The following is a 17,500-nucleotide window of genomic DNA, read 5'->3' on the forward strand; positions in this document are numbered from 1 at the left end:
ATATAACCTCAATAGACCTGACGACCCTGGAGGTTCTTCACATCTCCAGTCTGGAGGAGAGAGAGCAGCTCCTATCAGCTGTTTACAGAGAGCTACACCCGCCCAGCACCACCTCACAGAGACTGGACTCCCTGTTGGGTATGATCAATTAATCAGCTGATCAATCGATCTTTCATCACTTCCAACCCGGGTGGCAGGTAGCCAAGCAGTTAGATCATTGGGCCAGTAACTGAAAGGTGGCTGGTTCAAATACCCGAGCTGACAAGGTGAAACATCTGTTGATGTGCCCTTGAGCAAGGCACTTAAACCTTAATTTGCTCCAGGGGTTCTGTACTGCTATGACTGACCCTGTAATACAACACCTATCATACTACTATGACTGACCCTGTAAAACAACACCTATCATACTACTATGACTGACCCTGTAAAACAACACCTATCATACTACTATGACTGACCCTGTAAAACAACACCTATCATACTACTATGACTGACCCTGTAAAACAACACCTATCATACTACTATGACTGACCCTGTAAAACAACACCTATCATACTACTATGACTGACCCTGTAAAACAACACCTATCATACTACTATGACTGACCCTGTAAAACAACACCTATCATACTACTATGACTGACCCTGTAAAACAACACCTATCATACTACTATGACTGACCCTGTAAAACAACACCTATCATACTACTATGACTGACCCTGTACAACAACACCTATCATACTACTATGACTGACCCTGTAAAACAACACCTATCATACTACTATGACTGATCCGGTACAACAACACCTATCATACTACTATGACTGACCCTGTAAAACAACACCTATCACACTACTATGACTGACCCTGTAAAACAACACCTGTCATACTACTATGACTGACCCTGTACAACAACACCTATCATACTACTATGACTGACCCTGTAAAACAACACCTATCATACTATTTTTATTTATTTTTTATTTTACCTTTATTTAACCAGGCAAGTCAGTTAAGAACAAATTCTTATTTTCAATGACGGCCTGGGAACAGTGGGTTAACTGCCTGTTCAGGGGCAGAACGACAGATTTGTACCTTGTCAGCTCGGGGGTTTGAACTCACAACCTTCCGGTTACTAGTTCAACGCTCTAACCACTAGGCTACCCTGCCGCCCCACTACTATGACTGACCCTGTAAAACAACACCTATCATACTACTATAACTAACCCTGTAAAACAACAACTATCATGCTACTATGACTAACCCTGTAAAACAACAACTATCATACTACTTACCCTGTAAAACAACACCTATCATACTACTGACTCTATAAAACAACACCTATCATACTGCTTACCCTGTAAAACAACACCTATCATACTACTGACCCTGTAAAACAACACCTATCATACTACTATGACTGACCCTGTACAACAACACCTATCATACTACTATGACTGACCCTGTACAACAACACCTATCATACTACTATGACTGACCCTGTAAAACAACACCTATCATACTACTAACCCTGTAAAACAACACCTATCATACTACTGACCCTGTAAAACAACACCTATCATACTACTGACCCTATAAAACAACACCTATCATACTACTGACCCTGTAAAACAACACCTATCATACTACTATGACTGACCCTGTAAAACAACACCTATCATACTACTATGACTGACCCTGTAAAACAACACCTATCATACTACTATGACTGACCCTGTAAAACAACACCTGTCATACTACTATGACTGACCCTGTAAAACAACACCTATCATACTACTATGACTGACCCTGTAAAACAACACCTATCACACTACTATGGCTGACCCTGTAAAACAACACCTATCATACTACTATGGCTGACCCTGTAAAACAACACCTATCATACTACTATGACTGACCCTGTAAAACAACAACTATCATACTACTATGAATGACCCTGTAAAACAACACCTATCATACTACTATGACTGACCCTGTACAACAACACCTATCATACTACTATGGCTGACCCTGTACAACAACACCTATCATACTAATATGAATGACCCTGTAAAACAACACCTATCATACTACTATGGCTGACACTGTAAAACAACACCTATCATACTACTGACCCTGTAAAACAACACCTATCATACTACTATGACTGACCCTGTAAAACAACACCTATCATACTACTATGACTGACCCTGTAAAACAACACCTATCATACTACTATGGCTGACCCTGTACAACAACACCTATCATACTACTATGACTGACCCTGTAAAACAACACCTATCATACTACTATGGCTGACCCTGTACAACAACACCTATCATACTACTATGAATGACCCTGTACAACAACACCTATCATACTACTATGACTGACCCTGTAAAACAACACCTATCATACTACTATGACTGAGCCTGTAAAACAACACCTATCATACTACTATGACTGACCCTGTAAAACAACACCTATCATACTACTATGACTGACCCTGTAAAACAACACCTATCATACTACTATGACTGACCCTGTACAACAACACCTATCTTACTACTATGAATGACCCTGTACAACAACACCTATCATACTACTATGACTGACCCTGTAAAACAACACCTATCATACTACTATGACTGAGCCTGTAAAACAACACCTATCATACTACTATGACTGACCCTGTAAAACAACACCTATCATACTACTATGACTGACCCTGTAAAACAACACCTATCATACTACTATGGCTGACACTGTAAAACAACACCTATCATACTACTGACCCTGTAAAACAACACCTATCATACTACTATGACTGACCCTGTAAAACAACACCTATCATACTACTATGACTGACCCTGTAAAACAACACCTATCATACTACTATGGCTGACCCTGTACAACAACACCTATCATACTACTATGACTGACCCTGTAAAACAACACCTATCATACTACTATGGCTGACCCTGTACAACAACACCTATCATACTACTATGAATGACCCTGTACAACAACACCTATCATACTACTATGAATGACCCTGTAAAACAACACCTATCATACTACTATGACTGACCCTGTAAAACAACACCTATCATACTACTGACCCTGTAAAACAACACCTATCATACTACTATAACTGACTCTGTAAAACAACACCTATCATACTACTATGACTGACCCTGTAAAACAACACATTACACTGCACCTATCCAGTGTGTGTGACACTTTTTTGGGGGGGGGGTTAATCGATTAGACGATCAATCTATCTGCCGATCAGTCAATAAATCAGTCAACCAATCCATCAATCAATCACATCTATCCCTTTATTGTTGAGCGTGTCACCTGAACATAAGTAATACAGATAATAATGGATTGGATTTATATGGCCTTTTTCCAGATGATCAAAGGGCTTTTCAATGTAACTCCCCCAATCCTCCATCAAGCCAACTGTATTCTCTCCTCATAGAAACTGTTGGTCCTAACAACGTAGAGAAATTCACAGCAGCATTGGTCGCCATGAGCCAATCAAAGTCCTTCCAACGTGTAAGCTGCCTCAACATGAATCAAACAAAATCCTTTAAATTCAGGTATGTACGCCTAGCTATTCTCAGTACTGACCCATCATTCTGTTCTGTTCTATATTATATTATTTTCTATTCTGTTATACATTCTATTATATTCTGTTCTATATTCTATTCTGAATTCTATTCTGTTTTATATTGTATTCTGTTCTATATTCTATTCTATTCTGTTCTATATTCTATTCTATTCTATTCTGTTCTATATTCTATTCTATTCTATATTATATTCTGTTCTATATTATATTATTTTCTATTCTGTTATACATTCTATTATATTCTGTTCTATTTTCTATTCTGAATTCTATTCTGTTTTATATTCTATTCTGTTCTATATTTTATTCTGTTCTGAATTCTATTCTGTTTTATATTGTATTCTGTTCTATATTCTATTCTATTCTATTCTGTTCTATATTCTATTCTGTTCTGAATTCTATTCTGTTTTATATTGTATTCTGTTCTATATTCTATTCTATTCTATTCTGTTCTATATTCTATTCTGTTCTGAATTCTATTCTGTTTTATATTGTATTCTGTTCTATATTCTATTATATTCTGTTCTATATTATATTCTGTTGTATATTCTATTATATTCTGTTCTGTTCTATATTCTATTATATTCTATTCTGTTCTACATTCTATTATATTCTGTTCTATATTCTATTATATTCTGTTCTATATTATATTCTGTTCTATATTCTATTATATTCTGTTCTGTTCTATATTTTATTATATTATATTCTGTTCTATATTCTATTATATGCTGTTCTATATTCTATTATATTCTATTCTGTTCTATATTCTATTATATTCTATTCTGTTCTATATTCTACTATATTCTGTTCTATATTATATTCTGTTCTATATTCTATTATATTCTGTTCTGTTCTATATTCTATTATATTCTATTCTGCTCTATATTCTATTATATTCTGTTCTATATTCTATTATATTCTATTCTGTTCTATATTCTATTATATTCTATTCTGTTCTATATTCTATTATATTCTGTTCTATATTCTATTATATTATATTCTGTTCTATATTCTATTATATTCTATTCTGTTCTATATTCTATTATATTCTGTTCTATATTCTATTATATTCTGTTCTATATTCTATTATATTCTATTCTGTTCTATATTCTATTATATTCTATTCTGTTCTATATTCTATTATATTCTGTTCTATATTCTATTATATTCTATTCTGTTCTATATTCTATTATATTCTATTCTGTTCTATATTCTATTATATTCTGTTCTATATTCTATTATATTGTATTCTGTTCTATATTCTGTTATATTCTGTTCTATATTCTATTATATTATATTCTGTTCTATATTCTATTATATTCTATTCTGTTCTATATTCTATTATATTCTGTTCTATATTCTATTATATGATATTCTGTTCTATATTCTATTATATTCTGTTCTATATTCTATTATATTCTATTCTGTTCTATATTCTATTATATTCTGTTCTATATTCTATTATATTCTGTTCTATATTCTATTATATTCTATTCTGTTCTATATTCTATTATATTCTGTTCTATATTCTATTATATGATATTCTGTTCTATATTCTATTATATTACATTCTGTTCTATATTCTATTATATTCTGTTCTATATTCTATTATATTGTATTCTGTTCTATATTCTGTTATATTCTGTTCTATATTCTATTATATTATATTCTGTTCTATATTATATTATATTCTATTCTGTTCTATATTCTATTATATTCTGTTCTATATTCTATTATATGATATTCTGTTCTATATTCTATTATATTCTGTTCTATATTCTATTATATTCTATTCTGTTCTATATTCTATTATATTCTGTTCTATATTCTATTATATGATATTCTGTTCTATATTCTATTATATTCTGTTCTATATTCTATTATATTCTATTCTGTTCTATATTCTATTATATTCTGTTCTATATTCTATTATATTCTGTTCTATATTCTATTATATTCTATTCTGTTCTATATTCTATTATATTCTGTTCTATATTGTATTATATTCTGTTCTATATTCTATTATATGATATTCTGTTCTATATTCTATTATATTATATTCTGTTCTATATTCTATTATATTCTACATGCTGTTCTATATTGTATTATATTCTGTTCTATATTCTATTCTATATTCTTTTAAAAATTGTATCCGTTATTTTACCAGGTTAGTTGACTGAGAAAACGTTCTCATTTACAGCAACTACCTGGGGAATAGTTACAGGGGAGAGGAGGAGGGGGATGAATGAGCCTATCGTGAACTGGGGATTATTAGGTGACCTTGATGGTTTGAGGGCCAGATTGGGAATTTAGCCAGGACACTGGGGTTAACACCCCTACTCTTACGATAAGTGCCATGGGATCTTTAATGACCTCAGAGAGTCAGGACACCCATTTAACGTCCCATCCGAAAGATTGCACCCTACACAGGGCAGTGTCCCCAATCACTGCCCTGGGGCATTGGGGTATTTTTTAGAAAAGAGTGCCTCCGACACCACTTCCAGCAGCATCTGGTCTCCCATCCAGGGACCGACCAGGACCAACCCTGCTTAGCTTCAGAAGCAAGCCCGCAGTGGTATGCAGGGTGGTATGCTGCTGGCACTATTATATTATATTCTCTTCTATTTTCTATTCTGTTCTATTTTCTATTCTGTTCTATATTCTATTATATTCTATATTCTATTATATTATATTCTATATTGTATTCTGTTCTATATTCTATGTTCTATTATATTCTATTCTGTTCTATATTCTATAATATTCTATATTCTATTATATTCTATATTGTATTCTGTTCTATATTGTATTCTGTTCTATATTCTATTATATTCTATTCTGTTCTATATTCTATTCTGTTCTATATTCTATTATATTCTATTCTGTTCTATATTCTATTCTGTCAATATGACCCAGGTGTGTATTTTCCTTTCTCCTTGTAATAGATGCAAAAGCCCTAACCCTGTGAACCAGAGGACCTCTCTGCTGATGGAGATCACCATAAATGGTTTCTTGACATTAAATCTGTTAAGAACCAATGTGTGCATTACTTCTGTATATCTCAGGACTGGTCATTTTACTGGCACTATAACTTGCACTATACAACTAGCTAGTGATTCCATATGGTCTGCCCCTGATCACAATGTCATGGTGTTTGATTCAGCGTCGGTGCAGATAGTCCACCTGCGGACCCCCAGGGAAACCACGGTGGGGAAGGTGATGGAGTCCTGTCTAAGGATGCTAGGAATGACCGAGGACAAGGACCTCTTCAGCCTCACAGACAAACCAGGTCTGTGTTAACCACTCATTGTATGAATGATGGAATGGCTGACTGACAGACTGGCTGAATGACTGGCTAACTGGCTAACTGGCTGACTGGCTGACTGGCTGAATGGCTGGCTGGCTGACTGGCTGAATGGCTGGCTGGCTGAATGACTGGCTGACTGGCTAACAGGCTGGCTGAGGCTGACTGGCTGAAGACAAAGACCTCTTCAGGTCTTGTAGTATATGGTTATACTAGACTGGTCCCAGATCTGTTTGTGCTGTAGAGCTAACTCCTAGCCATTGCCACGCCAAACATTGACAACGACTATAGGAGATGACAAGACAGCACAAACAGATCTAGGACCAGCCTACGGCTTTAGTAGGGGTGTGACGTACTGTATAATATTAATGGCCATATCATTGACAGATGACAATAAATTATGTTTATTTCTGTGCTTTGAAGGTTCTTCAGAGGAGCTGTCATCAGACCTGCAGATAGTTGACTTGGCAAGCTCAGAGAACAAATATCTAGAGTTGTATCTGTGCAAAAAGGTAAGACTTGCAAGTCATTGCCACTTACAATTTACAGTCATACTAGTCACAGACAACATGTTCTAATGCCAAACAGAACAATGTTTCTCAATGCAACAGACAGCTGAGTCTACTGTCACAAAGAACAGTGTTGTTGAAGTCACTGACAGTACGCTCTATTGCCAAACAGAACAGAACAGCATTAGAATAGTAGTCTCTAGTGTCAGACAGAACAGCAGCAGATCAGTAGTCTCTATTGCCAAACAGAACAGCAGTAGATCAGTAGTCTCTAGTGTCAGACAGAACAGCAGCAGATCAGTAGTCTCTAGTGTCATTCAGAACAGCAGTAGATCAGTAGTCTCTAGTGTCAGACAGCACAGAACAGCAGTAGATCAGTAGTCTCTAGTGTCAGACAGAACAGCAGTAGATCAGTAGTCAGTAGTGTCACTAGAGACTACTGATCTACTGCTGGTCTGTCTGATACTAGAGACTTCTGATCTACAACTGTTCTGTCTGACACTAGAGACTACTGATCTACTGCTGTTCTGTGCTGTCTGACACTAGAGACTACTGATCTACTGCTGGTCTGTCTGATACTAGAGACTTCTGATCTACAACTGTTCTGTCTGACACTAGAGACTACTGATCTACTACTGTTCTGTCTGATACTAGATACTTCTAGCTAGTCTTTTATGGCTTGTGTAAAAGACTTTGGGTTGTGAACTAATTATCTTATTTTTTTTAAAACCCACCAGAATAAACCTAAAGGTGTTGTCAAGCCCCAATCCCCAGCTCCTTCTTTCAACGGGTCCCTTGGTGACGGTCCAGTCAATCAAACCCGCCAGGTACAAGGGGTCAGCCAGCCAGGTAAAGAGAAAAAGATACGCGAACTCAATGAACAGGTGGACTCTCTACAGAACGTCATCCTGCAGGTGAAATAAAGTAGAGTATTATTAATCATCCAGTAACATTGTCTTCTTCGTCTTCTTTGTTGACTCCTCATGTTGACCCCATTGGTTCAGGAGATCCTCCACGGCCTGGTAGCCTACTGCTAGCATATAGTAGCATAGCATCTAGGGGCCTTTAGTTCATTGTTGACTCCTAATGTTGACCCCATGGTTAAGGAGATCCTCCACGGCCTGGTAGCCTACTGCTAGCATATAGTAGCATAGCATCTAGGGGCCTTTAGTTCATTGTTGACTCCTAATGTTGACCCCATGGTTCAGGAGATCCACCACGGCCTGGTAGCCTACTGCTAGCATAAAATAGCATAGCATCTAGGGGTCTTTAATTAATTGTTGACTCCTAATTTTGACCTCATGGTTCAGGAGATCCACCACGGCGTGGTAGCCTACTGCTAGCATATAGTAGCATAGCATCTAGGGGTCTTTAATTAATTGTTGACTCCTAATGTTGACCTCATGGTTCAGGAGATCCACCACGGCGTGGTAGCCTACTGCTAGCATATAGTAGCATAGCATCTAGGGGCCTTTAATTCATTGTTGACTCCTAATGTTGACCCCATGGTTCAGGAGATCCACCACGGCCTGGTAGCCTACTGCTAGCATATAGTAGGATAGCATCTTGGAGCTTTTAGTTCCTTGTTGACTCCTAATGTTGACCCCATGGTTCAGGAGATCCACCACGGCCTGGTAGCCTACTGCTAGCATATAGTAGCATAGCATCTAGGGGCCTTTAGTTCATTGTTGACTCCTAATGTTGACCCAATGGTTCAGGAGATCCACCACAGTCTGGTAGCCTACTGCTAGCATATAGTAGCATAGCATCTAGGGGCCTTTAGTTCATTGTTGACTCCTAATGTTGACCCCATGGTTCAGGAGATCCACCACGGCCTGGTAGCCTACTGCTAGCATATAGTAGCATAGCATCTAGGGGCCTTTAGTTCATTGTTGACTCCTAATGTTGACCCCATGGTTCAGGAGATCCACCACGGCCTGGTAGCCTACTGCTAGCATATAGTAGCATAGCATCTAGGGGCCTTTAGTTCATTGTTGACTCCTAATGTTGACCCCATGGTTCAGGAGATCCACCACGGCCTGGTAGCCTACTGCTAGCATATAGTAGCATAGCATCTAGGGGTCTTTAATTCATTGTTGACTCCTAATGTTGACTCCATGGTCCAGGAGATCCACCACGGCCTGGTAGCCTACTGCTAGCATAAAATAGCATAGCATCTAGGGGCCTTTAATTCATTGTTGACTTCTAATGTTGACCCCATGGTTCAGGAGATCCACCACAGCCTGGTAGCCTACTGCTAGCATATAGTAGGATAGCATCTTGGAGCTTTTAGTTCCTTGTTGACTCCTAATGTTGACCCCATGGTTCAGGAGATCCACCACGGCCTGGTAGCCTACTGCTAGCATAAAATAGCATAGCATCTAGGGGCCTTTAACTATTTGTTTATTCCTAATGTTCACCCTAGGTTCAGGAGATCCACCACGGGCTGGTAGCATTCTGTTCAGAGCTGAAGAGAATGGATGGGGAGGTGGATCTGTCAGGGCTGAGATCCCCAGAGCTGAAGCAGCGCCTTGGGCTGGCTCTGGGACTGCTCAGGGACAAGAGACACAGTCTAAAGAGCCTCCGAGAGTCCATGAGAAACACAGCCGTTCGCAGGAATGAGTATGTTCATAACAAAACGATTGTTCCCATAATGCAATGCGCGAAAGAAAATGTCACTTTTATGTGAGATGCATTGGATCGCAGCAACACTTAGGTTGTGTCACATTGGTCTCTCAGATGTAGTACAGGGCTGATATGTACTGATGGGAATAGAGCAGGCCAACTTCTGGTTTCAGGCTTACCTCTCCAACTAAGCTCCCTGACACCCTATTACGGACAACATATTAGTAGGTCTAATAGTGATGTTTGAGACAAGCATTTGTGACTCTTGATTTCGTTTCTAAAACTAGTTTTTAAAACGTTGGTCTCCGGTAGACTAAACTTTTTTATTTATTTTTTACTTCTCAACCAATAACATTTCTTACACAATGTTCAGGATGAGTCCATACTCAATGCAATGGAAGTGTATCAGGCATATTTGGGCTCCCAAGTGGCACAGCAGTCTAAGGCACTACACCTCAATGCTAGAAGCGTAACTATAGACCCTGGTTCGATTACATGCTGCATCACAACCGGATGTGATCGGGAGTCCCATATGGCGGGGCACAATTGGCCCAGCGTTGTCCAGGTTAGGGTTTGGCCAGGGTAGGCCATCATTGTAAAGAGTAATTAGTTCATAACTGACTTTCCTAGTTAAATACAGGTTCGAATAAATACAAATTCATGGTGACATTCACAATATGTGGTGTGAAAAGCTACTCTGGTGTGAAAAAAAGTGAAAGCTGTTGAAAGAACCCATCTTTAACACTTTCTCATATTTCAAATCAACCACCATACTCACTCATACATCAAATTAGTTGTTAAAAAAAATAAAATAAAAAACCCAGAAAGTGCTTATGTATTTTGGATTGTTCTTATTTTCCTCAATTAAGTTGGAAAAATAGGATGATCGAGCAGCAGTGAGGGCTCTTCAATACACCACGGTACTGTCTTTCCAAGCTAGTCGGAAGACTTCCAGTTTGGTGTGGCGCCATTTCCGTTCCAATTTTCTGGAAGCTTTCTTCAGGGCTCGGGTATTATCTGTATACCAGGGAGCTAGTTTCTTATGACAAATGTTTTTAGTTTTTAGGGGTGCAACTGCATCTAGGCTATTGCGCAAGGTTCAATTGAGTTCCTCAGTTAGGTGGTTAACTAATTTTTGTACTCTGACGTCCTTGGGTTGGCGGAGGGAGTCTGGAAGGGCATCTAGGAATCTTTGGGTTGTCTGAGAATTTGTGGTATGTCCTTGGTTGGGGTCTGAGCAGATTATTTGTTGTGATTGCAAACGTAATAAAATGGTGGTCCGATAGTCCAGGATTATGAGGAAAAACATTAAGATCCACAACATTTATTCCACGAGACAAAACTAGGTCCAGAGTATGACTGTGGCAGTGAGTAGATCCGGAGACATGTTGGACAAAACCCACTGAGTCGACGAGGGCTCCGAACGAAAACGTCGTCGTTTATTTATTTTTTTGAAATGTTCTATCATAAATGTTAGCAACACCTCCGCCTTGGCAGGATGAGCGGGGGATATGGTCGCTAGTGTTACCAGGAGGTGAGGCCTCATTTAACACAGTAAATTCATCAGGCTTAAGCCGTGTTTCTGTCAGGCCAATCACATCAAGATTATGATCAGTGATTAGTTCATTGACTATAACTGCCTTGGAAGTGAGGGATCTAACATTAAGGAGCCCTATTTTGAGATGTGAGGTGTCACAATCTCTTTCAATAAATGGTAGGAATGGAGGAGGTCTTTATTCCAGTGAGATTGTTAAAGCAAACACCGCCATGTTTAGTTTTGCCCAACCTATGTCGAGGCACAGACACGTTATGTTGTGCTTTCGCCGAAAAGCGTTTTTTTGAAATCGGACACTGTGGTTGGATTAACGAGAAGTTTATCTTTAAAATGGTGTAAAATACTTCTATGTTTAAGCAATTTTAATTATGGGATTTCTGTTGTTTTGAATTTGGCGCCCTGCAGTTTCACTGGCTGTTGAGAGGTGGGACGCTTATGTCCCGAACGATCCCTGAGAGGTTAAAGAAAAAAATAAGCAAACATGTTTGGTGTTCGCCAAAAAGGCCTGTGGGAGACTCCCCAAACATATGGAAGAAGGTACTCTGGTCGGATGAGACTAAAATGTAGCTTTTTTGGCCATCAAGAAAAACGTTATGTCTGGGGCAAACCCAACACCTCTCATCACCCCGAGAACATCATCCCCACAGTGAGGCATGGTAGTGGCAGCATCATGCTGTGGGGGTGTTTTTCATTGGCAGGGACTGGGAAACTGATCAGAATTTAAGGTATGATGGATGGCGCAAAATGCAGGGAAATTATTGAGGGAAACCTGTTTCAGTCCTCCAGAGATTTGAGACTGGGATGGAGGTTCACCTTCCAGCAGGACAATGACCCTAAGCATACATCTAAAGCAACACTCGAGTGGTTTAAGGGGAAACATTTAAATGTCTTGGAATGGCCTAGTCAAAGCCCAGACCTCAATTCAATTGGGTATCTGTGGTATGACTTATCGATTGCTGTACACCAGAGGAACCCATCCAACTTGAAGGAGCCAGAGTAGTTTTGCAAATATCCCAGTGGCTAGAAGTGCCAAGCTTACAGAGACAAGAGACTTGCAGCTGGTATTGCTGCAAAAAGTACATCTAAAAAGTAATGACTTTGGGGGGGGGGGGGGGGTAAATAGTTTCGCTTGTTATTTCTTCTCTGTTTCACAGTAAAAACTATTTTGCATCTTCGAAGTGGTAGAAATATTGTGTAAATCATATGATACAACCCCCCCCCAAAAAAATCCATTTTAATTCCAGGTTGTAAGGCAACAAAATAGGAAAAATGCCAAGGGGGTGAATATTTTCACAAGCCACTGTACCTGGCAAACATTACTTTATTTTGTTTCTTCCTTGTAACTGCCTGGTAAACACAATTTAATTTCTCCCTGTAACTACCTGGTAAACATTACTTTACTGTGTCATCCAGGTGATCAGAGATGCTTATGACTTGTTTTAAGCATGTACTGTATGTCCTCATCTTTTGCGTATATATTTTGTATTATTAGGCAAGAACACATTCGTATTTACAATGACAGCCTAGGAACAGCCTTATTCGGGGGCGGAAATACAGTTTTTTAACCTTGTCAGCTCAGGGATTCAATCTAGCAACCTTTCCTTTACTGGCCCAATGCTCTAACCACCTGCCGTCCCAAGGAATATAATAATCTCAGCAAAACATTAAACGTCCCTTTTTCAGGACCTTTGTCTTTCAAAGATGAATGGTAAAAATCCAAATAACTTCACAGATCTTCATTGTAAAAGGCTTAAACACTGTTTCCCATGCTTGTTCAATGAACCATAAACAATTAATGAACATGCACTGTGGAACGGTCGTTAAGACACTAACAGCTTACAGACGGTAGGCAGTTAATGTCACAGTTATGAAAACTTAGGACACTAAAGAGGCCTTTCTACTGACTCTGAAAACACCAAAAGAAAGATGCCCAGGGTCCCTGCTCATCTGTGTGAACGTGCCTTAGGCACGCTGCAAGGAGGCATGAGGACTGCAGATGTGGCCAGGGCAATAAATTGCAATGTCCGTACTGTGAGACGCCTAAGACGGCTCTACAAGGACACAGGACGGACAGCTGATAGTCCTCACAGTGGCAGACCACGTGTAACAACACCTGCACAGGATCGGTACATCCGAACATCACACCTGCTGGACAGGTACAGGATGGCAACAACAACTGCCCGCGTTACATCAGGAACCCACAATCCCTCCATCAGTGCTCAGACTGTCCGCAATAGGCTGAGAGAGGCTGGACTAAAGACGTGTAAGCCTGTTGAAAGGCAGGTCCTCACCAGACATCAACGGCAACAACGTCGCCTATCGGCACAAACCCACCGTCGCTGGACCAGACAGGACTAGCAAAAAGTGCTCTTCACTGACGAGTCGTGACGGTCGGAGGGGTGACGGTCGGATTCGCATTTATCTTCGAAGGAATGAGAAATACACCGAGGCCTGTACTCTGGAGCGGGATCAAATTAGAGGTGGAGGGTCCGTCATGGTCTGGGGCGGTGTGTCACAGTATCATTGGACTGAGCTTGTTGTCATTGCAGGCAATATCAAAGCTGTGCATTACAGCGAAGGTACCTTTCCTGCAGGCTCATCCTGACATGACCCTCCAGCATGACAATGCCAACAGCCATACTACTCGTTCTGTGCATGATTTCCTGCAAGAAAGGGATGTCAGTGTTCTGCCATTGCGAGCGAAGAGCCCAGATCTCAATCCCATCGAGCACGTCTGGGACCTGTTGGATCGGAGTGTGAGGGCTAGGGCCATTCTCCCCAGAAATGTCCAGGAACTTTCAGGTGCCTTGGTGGAAGAGTGGGGTAACATCTCACAGCAAGAACTGGCAAATATGGTGCAGTCCATGAGGAGGAGATGCACTGCAGTACTTAATGCAGCTGGTGGCCACACCAGATACTGACTGTTACTTTTGATTTTGAACTCCCCCTCTGTTCAGGGACACATTATAAAATGTCTGTTAGTCACATGTCTGTGGAACTTGTTCAGTTTATGTCTCAGTTGTTGAATCATATGTTCATTCAAATATTTACACGTTAAGTTTGCTGAAATAAAATGCAGTTCACAGTGAGAGGACGTTTCTTTTTTTTTTGCTGAGTTTATGTAATCTTTACCTTACAGGCGATCAGAGGTTCGTCTTCTGGATAAGATGAAGCTGAACTGTCAGGTGTTTAAAGAAGAAATCTCTCTGGTGCACCTCAATCGACAAGTAGCCCATCTACAGAAAGCACTTCAGGACAGCCAAGTCAAGGTACATGCCTGTTTTACCTGTTTGTTACTGTGTTAACCTTAAACCTCCCTGGTTCACCTCAAGAGACAGGCAGCAGAGCCAAGACAAGTTAGTCCTAACCCCTGACATCTAACCATAGCACACCGGACTGCACTGCAGGACAACCAAGACAAGTTAGTCCTAACCCCTGACATCTAACCGTAGCACACCGGACTGCACTGCAGGACAACCAAGACAAGTTAGTCCTAACCCCTGACATCTAACCGTAGCACACCGGACTGCACTGCAGGACAACCAAGACAAGTTAGTCCTAACCCCTGACATCTAACCATAGCACACCAGACTGCACTGCAGGACAACCAAGACAAGTTAGTCCTAACCCCTGACATCTAACCATGGCACACCAGACTGCACTGCAGGACAACCAAGATAAGGAGAAAGAAACTAATTATGCCAGGTGCTGGCTAGCGGAGTAGAACACTTGAAAAATGAGGTTCTAGATAGCAATTTATTTTCTAAGGGTGTAAGTCTGCCCAGTAAACTCCACCATTCAACACCCCCTTTCTCCTTGCCTCTCGACCCCAACTTCTCTGCTCCACTCTCCCCCTTCCCCTCCGTCTCAACCCTCACCCCACATTTTGCAGGTTGGGGTCATAGGTGAAACACTAAGGCCTCCCCACAGACATGAGAACCAGACAGGATATCTCCACAGAAACACAGCACAAGCCCCTTGAGAAACAGAGCATAATATATCCCATAATGCTCTGCATCACCCTCTTACTCTGGCTCTGGTTTCCCTTTTTTTAGCTGGCCTAACCCTAAACATAACCCTATCTTTTGCAGGCCTAACACTAATCCTAACCGTTTCTTTAGCTGGCCTAGACATTTTCATTTTTTTCAATTTCAGTGTGTTTGTCTAGAAGAGCCGGAGTAAATCCCTTGGTAGCTAGACAGGAGACATTACACCCCCCGCCCCCTATTAATCTACACACAATACCCCATAATGACAAAGCATGAACAGATTTGTATAACTGTTTTGCAAATGTATAAAATAAATATAAAAAAAAAACCACATTAACCTCTACGGGATGGGAATCCCTAAACCCTGACGGTTGTTGCTAATGTGACTAGAATGACGTTGTAAACAGCCAACTTTCCGGGACATAGACATGTCTTACATGGCCAGAAATCTTAAATTAATGTTAATCTAACTGCAGTGGCCAATTAACAGCAGCTATTACAGTGAAAAAAAGACCATGCTATTGTTTGAGTAGAGTGCACAAAACACTTCTATCACAGCAACTGGTTTGATACATTCACCTCGGAAGGTAATTAATGTACTTACATTCAGTAATCTGGCTCTGATTTGTCATCCTGGGGGTCCCAGAAATAAAATGTAGCAAAGTTTTGTTTTGATAAAATGCATTTTTATGTTCAAATGTAGAAACTGGTGTCTACAGTTTTACCCCACTGCTGTCTGGCTACATACCCACCAAGCACATTCATGTGTGAAAGTTCATGTATAATTTAATGATCGATTATGTATGACATTCCTGGGAGTGTGTAAACATATATTTTTTACTACCATGTTTGTTCTCTATAGTTATGTACTTGAAAATGTATCAAAATGACCAATTTGGCCCATTGGACAAACTCCTGGCAGACTTCATACAAAATATTGTGCTGTGATGTAATTCTTCACTGGATCAGTCTGAAACTTTGCGCACACACACACACACACACTGCTGCCATCTAGTGGCCAACATCTAAATTACACCTAGACTCCTATCTGAAAGTATGGCCTTTCTCTTGTATTTCAAAGATAATCATTTAAAAAATAAATAAAAATAAAATGCATGCATTTATTTGTATTATATTTTACCAGATCTAATGTGTTATATTATATTATACTACATTATAATATGCATATCCTTGCTTCAGGTCCTGAGCTACAGACAGTTACATTTGGATATGTCATTTTAGGCAAAAATTGAAAAAATGGGTACGATCCTTATTATTAAGAGGATTTAAAATAAGTATTCAGACCTTTACTCAGTACTTTGTTGGGTATGACGCTACAAGCTTGGCACACCTGTATTTGGGGAGTTTCTCCCATTCTTCTCTGCCAATCCAGTCAAGCTCTGTCAAGTTGGACGAGCAAGCGTCTCCAGAGATGCTAGATATGTTTAGAGTCCGGGACTGGGCCACTCAAGGATATTCAGAGACTTGTCCCGAAGCCTCTTCTGCATTGTGTTGGCTGTGTGCTTAGGGTTGATGTCCTGTTGAGGTCCAGTCTGAGGTCCTGAGCGCTCTGGAGCAGGTTTTCATTAAATATCTCTTTGTTCTTTGCTCCGTTGATCTTTCCCTCGATCCAGACTAGTCTCCCATTTCCTGCTGCTGAAAAACATCCCCACAGTACGATGCCTCCACCACCATTCTTCACCGTAGGGATGGTGTCTGGTTTCCTCCTTACTTGACATTCAGGCCAAAAAGTTAAATCTTGGTTTCATCAGACCAGAGAATCTTGTTTCTCATGGTCTGAGAGTCCTTTAGGTGCCTTTTGGCAAACTCCAAGCGGGCTGTCATGTGCATTTCACTGAGGAGTGGCTTCCATCTGGCCACAATACCATAA

At 39.9% G+C, this 17,500-nt stretch overlaps 1 protein-coding gene across 1 annotated transcript in view; it reads left to right on the forward strand.

The window, feature by feature from the left end:
• The window catches only part of LOC118939498, a 36,334-nt gene that overhangs the window by 2,173 nt on the left and 16,661 nt on the right, over window positions 1-17,500 (forward strand). Inside the window, exons 2-9 of the mRNA XM_036945979.1 lie at window positions 1-138; window positions 3,484-3,604; window positions 6,573-6,634; window positions 6,791-6,916; window positions 7,355-7,443; window positions 8,178-8,354; window positions 9,866-10,062; window positions 14,760-14,889. The exon at window positions 1-138 is cut by the window's left edge and continues 21 nt beyond it. Coding sequence (XP_036801874.1) covers window positions 3,534-3,604; window positions 6,573-6,634; window positions 6,791-6,916; window positions 7,355-7,443; window positions 8,178-8,354; window positions 9,866-10,062; window positions 14,760-14,889 — 852 coding nt within the window. The 5' untranslated portion in view covers window positions 1-138; window positions 3,484-3,533. The remainder of the gene's footprint in view (window positions 139-3,483; window positions 3,605-6,572; window positions 6,635-6,790; window positions 6,917-7,354; window positions 7,444-8,177; window positions 8,355-9,865; window positions 10,063-14,759; window positions 14,890-17,500) is intronic.

Source organism: Oncorhynchus mykiss, chromosome 16 (assembly GCF_013265735.2).
Source record: "Oncorhynchus mykiss isolate Arlee chromosome 16, USDA_OmykA_1.1, whole genome shotgun sequence".
NCBI lineage: Eukaryota > Metazoa > Chordata > Actinopteri > Salmoniformes > Salmonidae > Oncorhynchus > Oncorhynchus mykiss.